Genomic DNA, 22,204 nt, shown 5'->3' with positions numbered 1-22,204 from the left:
TCGTTTTGGAGAAATTGTACCCAAACGAACGTCAGTCACACCCATGGGTGTGAAGGAACTTGAAAATCTTGAAAAACTTGTAAAAATTCAATTATTTTTGTTCTGGTTAGCAAGGGCGGGAAAACAATTTAAGACATGGTTAAATGATTCGACATTTGTAGATTGCTTGTTGTCCTTAGTCGGTGTTCTGTCCGGTGAGTTGGCGCCATTGAAATCCACTCACTTTGAACAGAATATGATGACAGAGAAATGCTTTTTATTGCTCAAACAGGAAGTCAGCGAATAAGTGCGCGGTCGTCGCCATGGAAACAGCGGCAGCTGATAAAAACATGCTTGTCAGCAGTTTAAAGCACATATGATTAATGTCGACGGCAATATGTTCTCCATCGGAAAACGCGTAACGTCTATTCAGCGAAAACAATCAGTTTTGTGCGATTTTCTGAGATTGGAAGGAACGCTGATGCGCTCACATATCGGACGGCGTTGACGCAGCGTCCACGGTGTCTCTGTTGATCGGCCAACCGTGGACCACGCTTGTACCTAGGCGGCGACACGAAATTGCCTTTGTACGCGACCGTGTACACACTGTTACTGAACACCGCCTTCAATTATTCTACCTGTAAGACGACCAATCTTTGGAGGTTCCCTTTAATCGTAGTCTAAGGGACGCGACGGAGTGAATTTTCGGGTAAGTTTTCAGATCTCCAGTTTATACTCACCCGAACCCTTACCAAGCTATGATTGCCATCAACTACTTGACAAGCATCCCGTCGGCTGACCACGTCGGTAAAATTTCGCTTCGCATCTCTGCATTAAGAGGCGGAGACATAAATATGTTCAGGATATGAAGCACGCATACCTTTAACCGATTTTCATACTTTTATTAAAATTTCAAAACAATAATCCGAAAACTTGCACGTTTATCGTGTTGATTTTCTGTGTGATTTCTACACATACTGATTTCGTATGTCATTGGTGATTCAAAGTGACTACTTAATTCTCTCGCTCAGTATGAAAGATGAATATTTCTCCGAAATGTTTGAAAAAGAATTTTTCCACATTACGAATTCACGCCTCACAAAAATTTAAACTCGTCTTTGCGACTCCCAACGTTTTTAACGACGCGTCATTTATAACTGTAGCGATAGAAGACGCAACTTGAACAAAATTTGTCGGAATTTCTTTCTGCATTGGACGTCAATATCACAAACGCATCATGCTATATAAGTATCGTATTGAGTCAGGCCTGATATTGAGTAACAACTGTACGCCGTTTCGGTTCCCCCATATGCCCACCCAAAAGGAGGACAGATTCCGGGCATTCGCAAGTAGTGTCAATAAAAGTACTCTATATTTTACAAGCAAAAAATCTCTGAATTTTAATAATTGAAAGAAAAAAGCACTTCGACCGACAACCTATAGATTATTCTTCTGCGGCTACTCATTTTGTTGAAGCGACAGTGTACCACAGGGGGTAGCAGTGAAAACAGGCAAGTTTCAAATGTTTGCTGAGATTATTTGTACAGAAAATCTCGAATATTTGTGAGATGTGTGTTCGCAATGGGTGTATAAAGATACCGTCGCAAAGGTGAATGCGCGTCTACAAGTTTGTCCGGCGAATCGGTACAGAAATTTGCACAAAGACATGATGGCATTTTCAAACCACCTGTAAAAAATTTCATATCAGAAACTCTAGCCATCCTATCACCCAGAACTAAATTTTAACTGTTTTGTTTTACACTTTCTATCTTTTAAACTTCTTTCTAGGTTTAAAAGTACTTTCAACACGAATGAATACACTGACTTTGCTATCACCTATCTAACTATGGCGACCTCTGTAACCGCTCAACGCCGACGAAGTAGCCTGTCGTGGGACAACAAGGAAAAATTGGGTATCCAGTTCGCTGAGATATCTCAAGAACTCAGTGAATTGAGACTCCGTCGCCGTGATACCGATGAAGACATGTCTTGTTCCGACAACTCCCACGTCGTGGTCAGAAAGAAGGGGCGCCGAAGACGGCGACACAAGAACGCTATCACGATAGAACGGTTTCTGCGCAGGATGGAAAGATACGACAGACGGCGGGAAGAGAACACGGCCAGATTACTGCAGACTTTCCAACCGACGCGGTTGAAGTCGTCGGGAAATGTGGGACCTAACACCACCGGGAAGATGAAAGATTCCCAGATGCGGGACGCAGGCCGTACGAGTTTGGAAATCATCGAAGCCTACAGATACTCAAGTTTTGGGTCGATTCGACCACCTGTGTACCGGCAGTTCCCGGCCAATCATTTCCAAGCGAGCAACCTCTCGCGCGGTGACAGAGAGACGCTTGAAAAGGGAAGGAACACGCTGTTCGTGAGTCCGAACATGCCTGCCGAAGATTGCCGAACGCAGAATGACGGTGGCGGAGCTAAGCTTTACAACGTCTACACGGAAAAACTTTTTCTGAGGGCGAATAAAAAGTCTTACGCGCCACCACCATTTACACTGTTGGGGTGGCCGCTTGCTCTGCGGCACGCCCCATCTTTCCCACCGCCGGAATCGACGAATTTCTTCAAAATCACAAGGTACGTTGAGAGTGCTACAGCCGAGGGGACAGTCGCTGTGTCGGGCTGCTCGAACGACGATTTCCAACTTGGCGGCTTGCACTCAGTGTTTGAAGTCAAGGGTAAGACTAGGCTACCCAGAATATGTGTAGTGAAGCCCGCTTCTAGGAGCTCCCGTGTTGCCGTAGATACGAAGATGAAAGCAGACGACGGCCCACTAGCGAGTAAATTAGGCCCCGCGCTCACTATCGCTGCTTCTAAAGCGGACGGCGCCAAAGTTGGTCAAAACACGGTATTGCCGAACCCGCCAAACACACCTGACGGTACGGTTTACAAGGAACGCTCCGTCAAAACGCCGACGAAACAGACATCGCCTCGCCAGTCTCATACGAAGCAATAAATTCAAACGGTCCCGTCACAAAGGGACTGTGGATTTGCTATTAAATTGCATTTCATTAAATATGGGTTTGCAATCCCCAAGGGGAAGGGGCAGTCACCCCTAAACTGGATAAAGGTGTACGCTTGATGGATAAAACTAAGGGACGGACCATTAGATCTTGGGAGGGGGGTGGTCAAAAACAGAAAAAAAAAATTTTCAGAGCAGAAAGTTAGGAAAAAAAAAATCTTCAAACTAGTCTGCAAAATAAAAAAAATAAATAAGAAGACAAAGGCGTAAAAAAAAAATCTGCAAAAGTCTTTAAAATTTTGAATTTTTTTTAGATTTTACCGACAGAAAGCAACTTTCTGTATTTTTTAGTACATCCTCCCGGCACATTTTAATTTAATTTATACATTTAGAGTGACTGTATCCCTTATACTGGAAGTTGTGATTATCTTATCTATTCAGGACTTTTGTATTCTGATCACTTGAAAATTATGAAATTATAGAACCTGTTTTCTACGTACTTGTTTCCTGCGTACAAACCAAGCAGGTACAATAGGTAAAACATTGAAACTATGGTATGGTTGTCAAGACAGAAAGTTGTATTTGCCTTTTAAGATCAAGGTAAACAGATGCAGGCCACATCAGTTTCATTTTTTTCACAGCATTTTATTACAATGATGAATGCAAGAATGGTTGAACAAGTAGAAACACATCAATAATGATAAAAACAATATCAAGTCATATGTATTATTTTGCTTTTAAAAAGGCATTTTCAATTCTTTTTCCTCAAAAAACAGCCTCAAAAAACAACAGCAACACATGTTTTAACATTCAACAATACACTACGTAGAATGCCATCTACCAACAAATCCCAACACAAAAACACACAAAAGGGGTTGAACTTTGAAAGTTTCTCGATAGCAAATACTGAATAAACTGAATGAATAATCGTTTTTGTGTAGCAAATTTCAAAGAAATTGGACAAGCCCTTTCAGAGAATACAGATTTTTTGACCATGAATGGCATAAATTGCCCTAAAAAGACAAATATTGAAATTTCAACACATCTATACACATCCAATCAATTTGGACATGCTGCTACAGAGAAATAGATGTTTTGATCAAAAAAGGGCAACAATTGCTCTAAAAACACAAATATGCAAATTTAACTATATTATTTAGCTTATTTTAGCTTCTCAGCTTGTCAAAATTAATTGTGAATCATGAGATATGCATGATGTTTGGTGGGGTGCATGTAGCCATTTCACCACGCAGTAGAAAGGGAAGCCAGGAAACCAAAATAGTCAATTTTCAAAACTATAGGAAGCTACTGAGGAGCAAGAAGACCATGTTTCAGAGGAAGATGTGTAATCCGAAAAAACCCCCCCCCTCAAGTGCCACCAAATAACACCATTTTTATCTCTATTTTTCAAAAGCTCCAACAGCAGGAGGGGGACACCCCTCCTGACCCCCCCCCCCGCAAAAATACTCCCCAAGTGCCATCAAATAACACCATTTAAATCTCTATTTTCAAAAGCTCCAACAGCAGGAGGGGGGACACCCCCCTCCTGACCTCCCCCGCAAAAATACTCCCAAGTGCCACCAAATAACACCATTTTAATCTCTATTTTTCAAAAGCTCCAACGGCAGGAGGGGGACACCCCCTCCTGACCAACCCCCCCCCCCCGCAAAAATACTCCCCAAGTGCCACCAAATAACACCATTTAAATCTCTATTTTCAAAAGCTCCAACGGCAGGAGGGGGACAACCCCCTCCTGGCCTCCCCCGCAAAAATACTCCCCAAGTGCCACCAAATAACACCATTTTAATCTCTATTTTTCAAAAGCTCCAACGGCAGGAGGGGGACACCCCTCCTGACCACCCCCCCCCCCCCGCAAAAATACTCCCCAAGTGCCATCAAATAACACCATTTAAATCTCTATTTTTCAAAAGCTCCAACGGCAGGAGGGGGACACCCCCTCCTGACCTCCCCCTTCAAAAATACTCCCCAAGTGCCACCAAAAACACCATTTTAATCTCTATTTTTCAAAAGCTCCAACAGCAGCAGGGGACACCCCTCTCCTGACCCCCCCCCCCCCCCGTGACCGCTTGCGTGGCCGCTTGTGGTGCTTGGCACCACATCTTTGCCCTCTTTATCTTCAGACAGCGACGAACTAAAAAAAAATTATAAATCTGAAAATTTACTCTGAAAAAAAAAAATTTGCACAGCTAATCTCAATTGGAAAAAAAAAATTCAGAAATTTACAATAGTAAAAAAAAAATTTTCACAATTTCATTGTGACCACCCCCCCCCTCCCAAGGTCTAATGGTCCATCCAACTAAATAACACAAATTCTACAAGTTAATTCGTTGAATTTGGGGATAGTTCCCAAAGTCTAGATTTTTGTCCAACAATAAGTTCAAAACTCAAATTTTAGTAGAAATATGATTTGTCAAACTGCTTATTTGGGATCAAAATCTGTGATAGAAATCAATCAAGAACGTTAACAGCAGTCAAAAGTAGACATTTTATCAAAACAGCAGTCAAAAGTACACATTTTATCAATTTTCTCAACGCGGAAATTCGGTGATCATTATATTCATTGGATCATATGGTTAGAAATATAGACGTTAACACCACGGGGAACCCAGAAATATGGTTGTTGTTGTTGGTGTTGTTGTTTGTATTCTCTCTCTACGTACACTATCTTCTTGTAATTATACGAAGAGAGTACTGGTCGTTGTTTGGAGAGAGTTACATCGGGTCAAATAATGATAGTGTCTTTGTCGTGTTTATTATGACATGATCTACATTACGTTTGAATCGACAACAACACAATAGTTATGCTCGTTGAATTTTATCGGTCAACAACAACAACAAAAACACGACGAATATAAACATAAACAACAACACAAACAACAACAACCAGATTTCTGGGCTCCCTATGGTAACACACTGCCCTGTTACACAGCGCTAATGTGAAGTATATTCATAAATACTGCATGCCGACCAAACAGAAACATAAAAATCGAATAAATTCAGTGTATCCTTCAATATTACATCCACGTCATGCAGGTTGTTGCACCTTATATCTCTGTTAACTTTTAAAATGTGATAAAAAATGTCCGAAATTTCTAGAAGGAACTTAGGGGGTAGGCCTACAAGAAAGGCGCGCCTCCAGATTTTTCAATTCTCACAGGATTGTAAAATAGAAACGCACTGATAAACTTGTGAAGTGTGAAGTGGTCAACTCAAACTTAATGAAAAACGTTGAATATTTTCTATAATGTTTCATGTTCAAACAACGATAAATCTTTCGTCGACGACATTACAATTGTATTGGAAATTCGAGCGCATCGGACTGCAATGCGCCAGGGAACTTGCTGTGTGTTGTGGCGCCCTCAAGTGACGAGTCCTTAAAATGGTCGGGACTTTTGCTGCAGGACGAACAAGGGGAATAATCTCCTTGTCTGTGACTGCAGAAAGACGGTCAGCCTGATCAGGATCGATTTTAATATTTCATCAAACATAAATATTCGCAAAATGAACTCAGCAGAACTAAAAAATCTTTTGGACCATTATTGGACGAAGAAGGTGAACTTGCATCTTCCCTGTACCTGGGAAGAGTTTAGCTATTAAATTACTAGTATATACACTCAAGACTTGCAGCTCGACTTCACGACGGTCCCTCCACAATACGGCAGTCGAGCCCGACTACATCGGCCGCTTGACTGAGACACCGCTATGGCAAATCAGTGTTTTCCTCAAATGCTTGTCAAAATATTTGAAGTAAAAGAATATTTACAGATTTGACCTCGTGGTGTCTTTTTTGTGACCTACATACTAATTTTCCCCTATATCAGCTTGACAACAAGGATTTTAAACAATTTTTGGTCCGCAGCTATTATTTTTGCAATGTTTGACCCTCCTTTCCCTACATTTAGTGGTCGTATCCCCACGGAGGGGGGGGGGAAGAGAATTGTGTTACAGTACATCATATTTGAGGTGAAATCTGTGGCCCTTTTTCTTGGCAGTCCTCATGTTTAATTTTGATTATTGTTAGTTCGGTAGTTGTATTCAGTCATGCTGGATCACTAGGAGAAATATGATATTCATGTCATAAATTGTGAACCAATAACATCAATACAACTGTTTTTGTATTATATCTGGGTGGGTAGAGCTCCTTTTCTGCCCAGCAAAACTTGATAAAATCACTTACGGTGTATGAATTATACTTGACATTGTAGTCTGTGGTGCGTACCCTTTATATAGTTTAATACTTACAATATATATATATATATATATATATATATATATATATATATATATGTGTGTGTGTGTGTGTGTGTGTGTGTGTGTGTGTGTGACAAACCTTGACTGCATTTGCTTGGAAAAAAGCTCTACCTTGATGCAATAATCAAACGGTTTTATTGATAATATTGATATATTTAAGATTTCATAATATTTCATAATTGTCACATTTTATATGTATATATTTCTTAGACTATTTACTCTCGGTTTGCCTGTGGCTGGATGAGATGTGTGTTACCATCATAAATATTTTATTATGCAAATATATTCCGAGTGGATATCGTATGGTAAAATAACCAGGACAAATATTGATACACTACTGTAAACACATGAAACAAAAATATAAAATTGTATGGAGGTAGGGTTGATGTCATATGTAAGGATTTTCATGGTGTGCATTCAGAAATGCACGTCAGCCAGAATTTCAAATTAGCATATTATAGGTATGGCCAATCTGGCTAGTCTTATGTAAAGATGAATGGTGATTCTTCCAGCTTTGTTCATTTGCTGGTCACATGACTTTGTATTCACATCCCTGCTATCAGCTTACTGGAACAGCAAAGGTGAAAGTGTCGCCATCCTTACATCTGACACTCAACATATGCCAACCTTTGTTTTTTGTGAACACGTAGAAGCTGGATGATTTGAGCTAACCACTCACACATCGAAAAGTTGCAGGAAGGGGCGGGGAGTTTACTGTAAACAGGAAGAGTTTATCACAGTGCACACCAGCTTACTTGGATCTATTACAGCATTTCATTCCATACATGGACTGGAATTACAAGTCTAAGGCACTGACAATTTTTCAACTATATTTTATTGAGGAGAACCAAGTAATTACATCAGATGGGGAAATGATGAATATTGGGCAACAAGTATAATTTCATTAATTGATTAGTTACCCCTGCATCAAAATTTGTATCATTTCTCCAGGGGAGGGTCAAAATTGACCCATGACTCAAGCATACTATAACTACTACCGTGAATACACTAGCGTTCAATCCTGAGAAAGCTGTATTTGATATTGGATATAAAATGATATGAGTATCATTTTATGAAGCAACTTTTCTAAATGAATACCACACAAATGTAAAATTCTTTTTTAGGGAAGGGGGGGAGGGGTAATTTAAGAGATATTGTGCAAATAAAGTTTGTGAGTGTGAATACACATCTGAAGTGAAAGATGTGAAGATTTCAGTTCAAGATCTGGAATGAAATTCTCAGCCAGTATGTTCTAACAGTATCCTTGTTCATGTACATAAAACTTTTACAATGTAAACAAGGCTTCAAGCATCACTGGTGTAAGTTGATCAGTGTTTCATGATGTACATTAACTGCACCAAGTGTGTGCTAACTGCATTTTACCCTTATCCTAGCTGCCAAGTTCATATGTCACCATCAGGTCAAGTTGATTAGAACCAATGAGACATAACTTGTCCATATGTTGAATTTGAATGAAGACTTGAACTTTGAAGGTCCCTGAAACTGACTGTAAATGTGATTTTGTCATCTGCTATGACATAGAATGCCCGGTAAGTAGGCCAAAATACATACATGTCTAGGTTTTGGCTGAATACCACTTTTAACACATGGGTAAGTATTAACTCTTTGAGTGCTGTAATTTTGCCCACTAAAATTTGAGTGCAACATTTTACCAATTCTTATGAAGTTTTCTGTACTTTTTTGATAATTTTGGACCAAATGGACATAAAATTTCATCGACTACAATTTTTATCAAAATTTTGGCAAAAGCCCGAAAAAAATTGACTGGAGTACATTTCATAAAGGCAACAAAAATTGACTTTGGTGCTCAAAGGGTTAAAGCTTGGCGAGATAATCATTGATCTTCCTTCCCTAATGCCCTACTTGATGAATTATATACATAATGGCCCTCTGCTACTGTGAACATACTTTTGTCTGAAAAGCACAGAACGTAGGAAGATAGTATTAAACATACACAAAGTACAGAGATTGTACAGGGTACACACTGATGAAAGTTCCTGTTTTGTAGAGGAGAGTGGAACACTGTAGACTGCTGTCAATCTCTTGTGCCTTCTTTGCCTAAAACACAAACGTGTAGCCTCTGTGGTCTGAGAGCGGCTAATAAACTTTGGCTTTTGAGTCCAGTTTAGATGGCTACAGTAAATGTACAGTTCAGTGTACGTTAACTCTCATTCTGCCTTTGTCACATAACTGATGTGCAAGTTACTTAACCTGTTCACCCCCAATTCCCAGTAAACAGGTCCACAATCAACATTGTTAACAATGGGTTTGGGCTAAACCATGGTGGTGAAAGGGTTAAGGTAGAATGTGCCTCGGGGACAGATAGTCGGACTCTCAAATTTTAACAATTCTTTTCTGATCTACCACTTATGGCGGTTCACTTTAAACGTTCGGTAATTCGTTTCTCTAGTGTCAAACTTTGCACGGTGACCCCTGATTTTTACTGATTTAGAAAGAGAATGGTTGAAAGTTTCATTGAGGAAAGTTTGGGCGAAAGTTTATGGAGGCGCATACTACCTTAATACATTGTGGTGCTTACAACAATGTTGGTAGCACAAAGATTCAACATCAAAAACATGTCAAAACACAGACCACTGGTCAAGATGTGGCAGAGAAATACAAAGATCTGTCAAGATGTCATTGTGAAATTGTAATACATTGGCAAATAATGGAGTCTAAAAATTGCAAAGCTTTCGTAAATCCCTGATTTTGATCTGTTAAAATGTGGATAAAAAGACGTGAATGGAAATGTTCAGACAATGATTTCCAATGCAGGACAAGATTTACACAAAGCATGAGATACTTAATTTTATACTTTCTTTTGACACTCTCTTAAGAAAGAGAATAAATAAAAGTTTCAGGATCTGAGAGTAAGAGCATGAAATGATGATGAACGTCTCTTGAGAGCAGCAGCGCCCTCAACTGTCAGGTTGTTATGCTGTATCTTCTATACACATGGCGTACAGCATTACCCCATAATGTGAGTTGCAATTGTGATGGGTGAAATGTTTGGCACATTCACTCTGCGATTGTACTACCCACATTACACTTACTTGACACTTTTATTTTTCAGAGTGACATGAACATTTACAGTTGAGTCTCTCATGCACCTACAAAAGTTTGAAATTTTAAACTGAAATTCCCGGCCCCAGGCACTCAAATAGGTAGTGCTCACATAATGCTTCATACCATATCACAACTGCAGTGGCTGATCTGGCCACGAAATGGAAAGTCGCACCACAGCCAGAGAATGAAATGCAATCACAAACTCTGCTTTACTTTGGCATCATCAAAGACAACAGATCTGATTTTTCAATTGTCTCAGTCAAAATTCTCAAAACAAACACTGAGAATAATGGACCTGCAGGATAGTCATGAACTTGGCAAGTCAAGGTCAGGGCTGTGCAGAGTTCTAGTCTGTTTGCGCTGGGTAAGTCCACTATTCTTTGTGTGCTTCATATTGATATAGTTTGAATATTCATCTTTGACACTGTAGTATGAAATTCCAATTACAGCACCAGATCTGATTTTGGAAACCCTAGTACTGGTGCGAATATTGTATCATTTTCAACCTTTACGAAGCATCCCACAATGACTGTAAGTTATCACAAATTAAATCCTACCAGAATAAAGATGGCACAAATACAGAAATCCGATTGGTCAAGACACATGAAAACAACAGAGCCATACCATATTCATGATACAGTACAGTTGGAAGATGCACAAGTTCTCAATTAGCGAAAAATCCCTTTTCTAAGCATTTCATGCCAGAATTTCTATTTACTGTTGTGATATGATAGCAATGAATCATCTCAGCACTGGGTATATCTCTTGGCTTTGACCAATTCACACAATGTACATCACTCATGCAGTAATAATATCATGTTATACCCGTCACTGGGTGAGCTTAACTGTTTATTACAGGGTCAATATACTCAAAGTCACTTAACAGTCATAGACTTAAAAGGACTTTTGAGGTCCAAAATACAGTTTTCCAGAAAGGTTTTGTACACTACATCATATGGCCCAGTGCAACAGGGGCGCATCTCCTATGCTTTAACATATTATACGCCCCCCTTGCACTTGGTCATCGATTCTTTACATCATTTTACTTGTAATTTTCATAATATCATGACTGATAATTTTGTCATTTTTGAAAATTGTGGGTTGGTTTATCAATTTCCAAGGACTCAATTTCATTTTCGAGGACTTTCCAGGTGCATACAAATCCTGTAAGCTGTTTTTCTTTACCAGAAAATTTCATGGTTGATAAACAACAGTATACAAGATTCTAAGTGATGATACATCCCTCAACAGACTGGCAGATTGTTGATAACTTTATAGGGGTTGTAGATCATAAAAGCTGATGCACTGACCAGAAGCGCAATTCCTTCATTTGGTGTCAGACCCCTCCAAAAACAAAACTACATAATGTGATGTTGGGTTTCAGGAAAACTATGCTATTTACTATGCATGGAGAATACCAACCTGTCTTAAAATGAACACAATGTGCAATATCTACACATAAATATAGATAAACAAACTTTACGTTTACACTTTTTGGATATTCCAAGTAATCTATATTCTTCTGTCAGTTTAAATTATGTTTTTGTTTTTTCACACTGTAGTAGTTTGTGTCTCATTTGTTCTCAATGAACACAGCGATAGTACTGCATTGGAGCTGTATAATCCACATTTAGTTGAGTCCACACATTTATAACGGCACAAGAATACTGTGTCCAATATCTGTATTGAAACCCTGTCTCTCCTGTTGAGTTTCTCTCTTCCATTCTGCTTTTGTATGTCATAATTATAATATCGTATTTCTTATCATGGTCTGATTTTTTTATGTTATGTTACAAAGGAATTCTTATTGCAATTTTGCCTCCCACAAAACGAATCGGGCTCTTCCCCCTCAACTAAGGAATTACATTCCAGTGCGTCAGCTGTTATGATTGACAACCCCGTTATTGACACTCTTCTGTACTTCAAAGTCGCTAATTGTTTAAGGTAGAATGCACCTCATACACATATGTTCAGATTTAGAAACTTTCAAATTTTCTTTTGGCCTACCACTTGTGGGTGCTCATTTTGAAGCTCATGGAGTTAATAGTTTTAACGGCCTTGTATTTTCTCCCATGGAAATAACATTGGTAAATATCGGGTTATTTGTGTCTATAGGAGCAAACTTTGCACAGTGGCCCCTGATTTAGAATGGTTGAAAGATTCCTTGTGAAAAGTTTGAGCAAAAGTTTAAGTCTTTCGTTTTTGAGGCACCAACTACATTAGGCAAGACACGGAATTTTCTTCAGTGTTTGTACACGGTGCTTCCTAGCAAAACTGAGTGATCAAATAGGTTTTAAAATGAGAAAGGGGAATTTGTTGCTGTTTAAATCTGCTGATACTGATACACAAATAAGCTACTAAAAATATTTCTCACAAAAAAATATCTGCTTACAAACATGGAAAATCTGACACAAATACATATAACAAAGGGAAAGTCAGCTGATATTACGTAAACTACATGACGGTTCCATTCCATCACCCCTAGCAATTCCAAATCATGGTATCTACCTCAGTACAAGAACAGTACAGGCGTTATTCAAATTTGGAGATTGTAGGGGTGATGGCTGTGAACATAACAAAAATCAGTTTTCATAAGAAAAATAAAATGCTGTGCAAATGGCATATCAAAATGCTACAAATCATCTGTTAAGATCTAATTTTGACAAAAAAGGAAACAAATATACCACATGGCACTGATTGAAAATATTCATTACTTTTTCTGAAATCGGTTCAGTGAAAGACATTATTTCAGTATAGTTTGCGTAGTAAGCAAAAAGATGCCATACAGTAATGCAATTGAGAAGAGAACACCCCTCCCACCCCTACATAGAATGTGTACAGGTCTGCCTAACACAAGGTCTGTACCATTCACAGAGAGATGCAAGGGGTGGTCTCAGTAAATGAAAAGTCATCAGATATTGTTCAGTCTGGTCTGACTTACTTATCAGCTTTGTAATATTTTTATATTTATTGCTGGGAAAAGTGAGGTTTACATGGCACTAGGCTTTCACCCAAGGTCCCCCCCTTAACACAGATTATGCCTCATCACCAGAAACCATTGGATTGTACAGCAAATGAGTGACAAGGGGGAGGGAGGTTGACTGACATTGATAAATGATAATGAACAGTACATGCATTACACCTATTTGTTTACATTGATTTCCCCCAATTTCAAGTTCACAATTCCCCCATTTTCAAGTTCACAATTTGAATTCAAAGTACAATGAAGACTGGACCAAAATCCCAACGGTTACAGGGTGAACAGCACTACCTTCTGTGCTGGGTTCTTTAAATGTGCATGACACAGAGCTTATTTTTGTTGAAGATACAGGGTTGCAAGAGATCGGTCGTACGACATCATTTTTTCACCCCTATTTCACTGTAGTTCAGTCCAACCACATCACTGATAACAATGGAGTATAACCATGGGTGTTGGGTCATATGGAAGCAAATATTTTGGTTACCAAGGTAAAATCACTGCCATTCCTAGAATGCAGCAATAGGCATTCTCTGGGAAACCTTCACTGCAATATACTAGCTCACCACTTTAATCCAAAGTCGTAGTTATTTCTGTGGTTTGTCCATGGAGCCAGGTGTAAAAAGAGGATTGACTTGTTCACCCCTATTCAAAGTAAACAGGTCCACAACCACAATCGATAACAATGTGTTCACGCAAAACCATGGTGGTGAAAGGGTTAAACATAAAGAATGACCTTTAGTGTACATTTCAAAGCAAATTTGATGCGTCACAAGACTCAAGGGTGTGATCTTTGACAGAAGTGTACAAATTCATTTCACAAACAAGACAGACTCGGAGGGAATGACACAAGTTCCCTGGGTGAACTCAAAGAATGTAGAAATCTTTCAAAGCTAACAACCATACTGCTGACCACACTATATTGGTAGATGTGTTTGAATCCAATAACCCTGTTAAAGTACATAGATGCAAGACCCATGGAAAGTGTTACAGTCCCCATTTCTGTATGATACACATAAAACCATGTTAATTAACAGCTTTCACCATCATTGTTTGGCACAAACCATTCGTTATCAATGTGATTGTGAACCAGTTTATGGCAAATTAGGGGAGTGCATGTTCAGATGCATGTCTAATACATTTACTCATATTACTGCACAAATGTTGTGAGGTACCACTCTCTCATGATGTTGGTAGTTTTCCTGACAGATTCCTACCTTGAAAGGGTTCAAGATTGATTGGTTTGTGGACAAGAGTGGTTGAAAAGCTGTTTGATAAGAATACTGGTAGTATTTCATCACTTCAAGTTTACTCTTTAATAATCCAACCTTTTTTGATCCCAATCATTTTCAATGCTGTGGTTCGGTAATCAGTGAAATTAGGGTGAAAATATCAAAGACCGTTCACTATGTTTACCAGATAAAAACAGACATTGCAAATTAAGGAAAATTAATGCACAAAATATGCCCACCAAAAATTTGACTTGGATCAATAAAACAGCAGCTAAAAACTAACAAAACCTTTTAAATGCAAAAGAAAAATTCACATTACAGTATCACTTCTGATCAAATCCATTCAAGATATGTGAAATAACATTCCTGAAAATTTTTTTCCTATTTGTCATATCCAATCCTCCCTGAAAAATGGCCAACCCTTGGAGTAACAATGGGGTCATTCCATTATCTAAGAAAAGAAGGGGAGTAAGGATTACATTGAGATGTTTGGTTGCCATGAGATTTTGGCACATTTATTCATTGAAAGATCACACGCATCCACTGCTTGTCAGCAAAAATCAAGATGTCTTGAGAGAACGACAAGGAAGGTGTACTTGGCAACTATTCAATCTTGTACATCAGGAACATGCATTCTGGCTTGTCCGGTATTTCCGGATGTCCTGGTGGCACGGCAGCAAACCCAAGGAACATGAAAGTACGGATCAAAATACCTGAAAGAGGAAAATATTAAGACTTAATGAGTTTTGAAGAAATGGGGCTTTCACATCAGTAATTTGAGTATTTAACCACTGAAATCATTCATTTTACATTTTCATGTCCAAACATAACTTAGGCCACCATGGCACTACTTTTAAATCGTACTATAAAATAAACCTTTGTTTGATTTTAGTTTAATCCAAACTATACAGCTTACGCTGACACTGCTGCCCTGAAGAATCTGTACTTCTCAAGTAGAAAGCTCGGAAAAGTCACCTGAAATTATGGTGAAGAAGTACTTGAAATATGCACACTTGTATTGGCATTTTTACTTAGTCAACATGCCTACTCTGATCTGTTCTTCTGAAAAGCATGAAGCGGTGTCCTAAGCTGCTATTGGAGACAAACACAATAAGGCAACCAAAATGGCCACATATCAACCCTCGGCAAAACCAAGATTCCACAACTACCTCTTTAACCCTTTCATCACCATGGTTTGGCCCAAACCTCTAGTTAACAATTTTGATTGTGGATCTGTTTACATGGAAATGGGGTGGAGTAGGTAGCAACCAGATATGAACTGAATATGCTCACGTGTTTTACAACAGGTTCATCAATAGTAGTGCGCTTCACAGAACAATAAGATATATGTTATCACTATAAGAAGCAGGTTTGTTTCAACATTGCACAGTACTCTCAGATTTTCATCACTAATTACAAAACTTTATTTAAAATGCAAATGAGCTGTTAATTAACTTGACACTGCTCAATGCTTCATGGGACAATAAGATATCCATCAGATCAACATTTGTAGCACGTTTCATTTAATTTAATGCTGTAATTTTAGAGTAATGTCACTAATTACAAAGTTCATTAAATATGCAAATAATCCCTAAATTAACTTGACACTATTCAATGATTCATAGCACAATTGAATATTTATCAAATCAATATCTGTATTACGTTTAACAAAATTTGGTGCCGTAATTTCAGAGTTATATACCTAATTACAAAGTTTATTAAATATGCAAATGAACCCTTAATTAACTTTACACTACTAAATGCTTTACAACACAGTTAGATATCTGTCAGATCAGTATATGCAGCAGTTTTCATCACATTTGATGCAGCTATTTCGGAGTTATATGACTAATTATAAAACTTCATGAAATATGCAAATGAGCTAATTATTACCTTGACACTGTTCAATGCTTCTCAGTACAATTGGATATTTATCAGATCAACATCTGTAGCAAGTTTCATCAAATTTAACGCTGTAATTTGGAGTAATATCACTAATTACAAAGTTCATAAAATATGCAAATAAACCCTTAATCAACTTCACACAAGTAAATGCTCTACACCACAATTGGATATCTGTCGGATCAGTATCTGCAGCAGATTTCATCACATTTGGTGCAGTTATTTTGGATTTATATCACTAATTACAAAACTTCATAAAATATGCAAATGACCTATTTATTAACTTGACACTGCCAAATGCTTCTCAGTACAATTAGATATTTATCAAAACAATATCTGTACCCAATTTCAAAGACTTGGGTGCTGTAATTTCAGAGTTATATACCTAATTACAAATTTCATTAAATATGCAAATGAACCCTAATTAATTTCACACTACTAAATGCTTTACACTACAGTTAGATATCAGTCGGATCAGTTTCTGCAGCAGATTTCATCACATTTGGTCAAGTTATATTGGAGTTATATGACTAATTACAAAACTTCATAAAATATGCAAATGACCTATTTATTAACTTGACACTGCCAATGCTTCAAAGTATAATTAGATATATATCAGATCAATATTTGTTGCAAGTATCTTTAAGTTTGGTACAGGAATGTCAGAGTTATCTCACTAATAACAAAAGTTCATTAAATATGCAAATGAGAAGGTAATTGACATGACACTCACAGTACCATCATAATGTTCTGAGATTGTCATCTGTGAAAAGTTTCATGAAATTTTGTGCAGTATTTCTTGATATATGTCTACTCTGTCATTACCGTCTCCATAGGGAAACCATTGTACGGAAAAAAACGATATTGCATAACTTCATTAATATGCAAGCCACACTAACCAAAATCTAATCAGTTCTTGCAAGTAGCATATGGTACCTGTGTACTAAATCTGACTTGAATCCGTTCAGGCGTTTTTGAGTTATCGTGTAAACAGACAGACAGACACACACACACACACACACACACACACACACACACACACACGGACAGACAGACAGACATCGCTATGACAATAGCCCACGTGTTTACACACGTGAGCTAATAAACATTTGACAATTGCACTGTCTTTGTGACGTTTTCTGGAATTGACAAAATCTCCAACCACAGCAGTGTTTTTTTACTTTTATTGTTTACTTTTTTGTTTTCTTGTTTGTTTGTTTGTTTGTTTGTTGTTGTTTTGGTTTTTTTGTTTTTGTTTTTGTTTTTTTGGGGGGGCAGGGGTTGGGTGGTTGTTTTGAATGGGGTTGAGGAATGCTACCAGGCAAAGATTGACCATTCAACAGCAAAGTCACTATTACCTCTATCAAAACGTTCCTTATCGAAGCAGACAATGACATGGCTGCACTGAAGTTCTTCCTCAGCGTACTCCAGCAATGCCACAAAGCTGTCCCTGCTGCCTTCCGGAATGTTTCCCTTCGGTAATTCCACCACCAGTTTATGTTGCCACAGTACGGCGTCCCAATGCACACACAGTTTGTCAGTAAGGTGGTGTTGGAAACGCAACGAAGTTACAGGCAGGTTGTCAAGACTATCCTCCTGGGGAAAAAAAAGTTGGACAAAGGGAAATTTACTTCCTGTTATAAATCACAGCAAAAGTCAGAGGTTCTTATTGCAGCACCTGGAAAACTCAGTAATTTCACAGGAATATACAAGTGGAAACATAAAGCTGCAGGTAGCTCTATTGAAACAAAGCCAGTTGAAGGGCAAATTTCAATGTAACACTTGTGAACACCATGACAGCGAGATAGATGGTGAGAAGATTGCACAACATAGTATTATTTCTTAAAGACGTTAAAATCTGTCTAAGACTTGCCTAACATTATGCAGGGAGCTTTGAGTTGGTCAATTTACAGCTCAAACAATTAGAATAAGAAAGCGCTGACTACCAAGTTGATTGTATGTAAATTTCTTGACTTTGTACAAAAGGGCATTACACCACTTAAAACATGTAACCCAGATTAACTACTGAAAGTGGTAATACCCCCTTTTCCTTCTATGCCCTCTCCCATTCAATGTTCACATTTCCTAACTTTGGAAGATGGGATGAATTCAGGGCAATTGATGTACATGTTGGCTAAACTCCTTTTCCTTCAACACCCCTCCTATTTCATGTTCAAGTTCCTGAACTTTGGTAGACAGGAGAACTCAGGGCAACAGATGTTGTACTTACACCAAAGAGGCGTTTCACAAATGATGAATCATTGTCATTGTTCAGCCCTGCCTGGTCCTGGAGCTCTATAGCATTCTTGTTAGGGACATCAGGAATACCACCCAGGCCCCCGACCAAGGGTAATAAGATGGTGCTTGTAGGGCTCCCTAGAATGAAGAGAAAAAACACATAAATTACATCTGTAGAATATTTGTTCTGTATGAAGTAAACAATCTATGATAATGAGACTGAAGTTGTTGTCCAAATGAGTAACTGTTTATCTCTGCATATCTGTTGCGTCTATTCACAGCAGGCAAGTTGAGACAGCAACACAGACAATCAAGGACAAACATTTGAATATTTTTAAAACACTGTCACAGAAAAGAACACTGTAGTTACACCATTCAATGAACATTACAATTTCAAATTAAATACAAATTTCAATTTGTTATGTGTTATTATGTCACTTTGCCTGGAAATGGCATTGTGATACACTGACAAAAAAGTATTTTCAAAAGCACTGAATTACTCAGTATGAATATCAATTTGTCCACTTCAGCCAGTCAATGCCATGGCGTGTATACCTGTACAGGATCCCCTCTCCACTTGATTACATGTGTGAGCACTGCAAAACCCTGAACAGATTTTAGATCGCAAATTTACCAGACAAATTCTGGTATATCTATACTTCTAAATCACAGTCAACCTACAGTATCAGCAGTGAAAACGGAAAATCAAATTTACCATGTTGCTGCTTCAGACACATAGCCACTGATGCGAGAATTATCAGTCATACACTATGGCTGTCAATAATCATTGAAAGAAATAGAATATTTCACGATCTGTACACACAAAATAATACTTCTAATATCCATTTTCTCATACACTTCACATTGCCCCGGCAGCTGATGTACAAGTTGAAACTGCAGACTGAAAGGGCTCATATAATGATGCCATTATGGTTTCTAGTCGTAGACTACAGAGTCATTTTAAAATTAGACTTCCTATCTGCTATTATCACCTCCTGGCACAGTGTCCGATAATGAGTGTGCCAGCATCCATTTTGATGAAGGCTAAAAAAAGCATCAATGATGAGTCATGCCATATGCAAGCGTACAAGTTTTACCATATGTTCAATGGATTCATATTTTTATTCATGTCAACACCCTGAAAATTTTGCTTCAGTTTCACATTTTGCATTACTGTAAATGGTTTGCTTACATATCCATGGCAAATATTCACATTAACCCTTTGAGTGCTGTAATTTTTTCCCACCAAAATTTTAGTGCAACATTTTACCATTTTTTTTAATTTTTCTGTATTTTTTATAATTTTGAACTGAATGGATATCACATCTCATTTGCTAATGGTTTTCATCAAAATGTTGTCAAAAATCTAACAAAATTTTAAAAAGGTGACAAATATCGACTTGGCACTCACAGGGTTAAAATATTACCAATCACTTAAAAAAATTCAAATATCATCAATTGACATGTTTCAATGACATGTAAATTACACTACACTGTCATGGCCACAAAGAGTACCATTATTTGAAAATTTAATGCCATACAGACTAAAATTTCTATCTTTGACTCTCTCAAACTTACATAACAACTGAGCTAGTACAAACTTAAGTCAATTGAATTTCTGACTGAAATAATATTGTAAACATTAAAAGACTGGCAACAATTTATGATAACTAATGTAACAGTAAGTCACTTTATGGCTTTTAAGTATGACAGGATAAAAAGAAGAGGTGAAAACAGCCTCATCCACTGAAGATACAGAGTTAAGTTATTATCTTATCAAGCACTCTATATATTGAGAGTACCCTCGTTTCATCAAGCACCGTAATCTCATCAATTGTCTGAAAATGTGATTATAAATTTGAATACAGAAAATAAATTGATCAAAAGAACTGGTGACAGTTAATGCATGTCATTATTCTGACACAGCAATCTGTTGTACGTAACTAGCCAGGTCACCTCACAAAGATGTATACCCTCGGTTTTACATTAAGTTCAAAATAAATGAGCTGGTTACACAACTCTGTTCTATTTTACTTTGACTGTCAATACCCGGGTATAATACCTGTACATTTCTACTGCAAATCGCATGCAAATTCTTGACAGCCCAGGGTACCATCTTGTGAAGGAGCACTTGACTGCAACAGTTTTAACTTTAATTGGTTCAATTCCACACATCTATGCTTAAGTATCTTTTATTTATTTAAGTATCTGGGGCATATATAGTTTGAAACGCGTAAATTACCCTCTTGACCTTACATAATCCGCCATATGTTGGGAAATGATCAGATAATGAAATATGTGTAGTCTGCATTCCCGGTTTTTTAAATAGAAAAAGCTCACGGAAAAATGAGCACTTTACGCATTTTCTCTTTTCCTGAAGAGTAACGAATTTTTAAACAGGGAAAATCACATTTTACAGTGAATGTCAACTTCAACTTCCAAGTAAACCTGCAATTACAGCAAGCCATGTGTGCCAGTAATCGACACAGTAACTTCATTGCTCAAGACAAAACTCCCTCTTTTGATATCATTTTTTTAACAGTTTCATCTGAAATTTTGACCTTCCATAGTTAACAGTTTCGACATACAATACCTTACGTTGATTCTGATTACGGAACACTGTTACATGTAACTGATGTTTACTGTACGGAATCGCCATGTAGGCAACAAATATGAACATCCTTGTCAAGATGCTTGGCCACTAGTAGCGATTGGTGGTCGACTCGAAAGATGGCCACTCCCTGAGGGCTAATAATATCCTTCGTTGACTCTGAGTCAATGGTCTCCGGCCACGTACGCAGGCAGGTCACCTGATTTCACGATCGTACAATGAACATACAAGCCAGACGGAAATTTGCCAAATGTCTCAAAAGTTCTATCTTTATGTTCACTTGACGTGAGGCAGCAGCAATTCTCGACCAAAATCGGGTGAAAAGGTTTGTTTATAATTCCATTATCCTCGCCTAAGTTGTTGTCAGACCTGCCACAGCTGGACGTGAGGACGAGTTTCGCAACAATGGCGTCTGACCCAATTTCCGACAAAAGAATTGTTGATATGGGTGGAGAAATTCACAACATAATTATTTCTTCCTCATGTACCATCCAGTAAAAGATACCAAAATAAAGACCCACAGCTTGAGGAAAATAGGCTACTTTTGGAAATGTTCAGTCGGTTTTACGGTACACCGTAGTTGCCAGGTATGGTAAGACAACTCCTTGACGATTGTACTTACAGTTTAATTGTTGACAAAGCTCCCTGACTTGCTTCGAGGCTACTCCTTGGTATTTTCGACGTTTCTTCTTCATTTTTTTCTATAAAATTGTGGTCTATACTATTCGATTTATCGTTCATCAGCACCATAGATAAGCCTTGCGTGGACTTACGCCACGGTTCAACCATAGAAGGGATATGACGACGTACACTCACAGCTCGTTTTAATCTGCTTCGGGAAAATTCTCGATTGTACACAATCGCCGGTTTCATCCGAAACTGTACGAAGATAAACGAAGACCTTATATGGTCAAAATTATGTATGCTCG

At 38.1% G+C, this 22,204-nt stretch overlaps 2 protein-coding genes across 2 annotated transcripts; one reads left to right on the top strand and one right to left on the bottom strand.

Moving 5' to 3' along the window:
• Positions 1-425: 425 nt before the first annotated feature.
• Positions 426-3,315, top strand: LOC139123945 (uncharacterized). Its single transcript, XM_070690092.1, has 2 exons — positions 426-688; positions 1,768-3,315. The coding sequence occupies exon 2, from the start codon at positions 1,826-1,828 to the stop codon at positions 2,948-2,950; it is 1,125 nt and encodes a 374-aa protein (XP_070546193.1). The 5' UTR covers positions 426-688; positions 1,768-1,825; the 3' UTR covers positions 2,951-3,315.
• Positions 3,316-11,151: 7,836 nt separating this feature from the next.
• Positions 11,152-22,198, bottom strand: LOC139124194 (ornithine decarboxylase antizyme 1-like). The gene is made up of 4 exons (XM_070690335.1): positions 21,898-22,198; positions 18,657-18,802; positions 17,785-18,022; positions 11,152-15,237 (listed from the first exon to the last, which is right to left on the bottom strand). The coding sequence occupies exons 1-4, from the start codon at positions 21,968-21,970 to the stop codon at positions 15,128-15,130; spliced, it is 567 nt and encodes a 188-aa protein (XP_070546436.1). The 5' UTR covers positions 21,971-22,198; the 3' UTR covers positions 11,152-15,127.
• Positions 22,199-22,204: the final 6 nt, after the last annotated feature.

Source organism: Ptychodera flava (assembly GCF_041260155.1).
Source record: "Ptychodera flava strain L36383 chromosome 23 unlocalized genomic scaffold, AS_Pfla_20210202 Scaffold_23__1_contigs__length_28996876_pilon, whole genome shotgun sequence".
In the NCBI taxonomy this organism is placed as follows: domain Eukaryota; kingdom Metazoa; phylum Hemichordata; class Enteropneusta; family Ptychoderidae; genus Ptychodera; species Ptychodera flava.
Note: the sequence above shows the minus strand (reverse complement) of the source record. Positions and strands in the feature narration are given on the sequence as shown.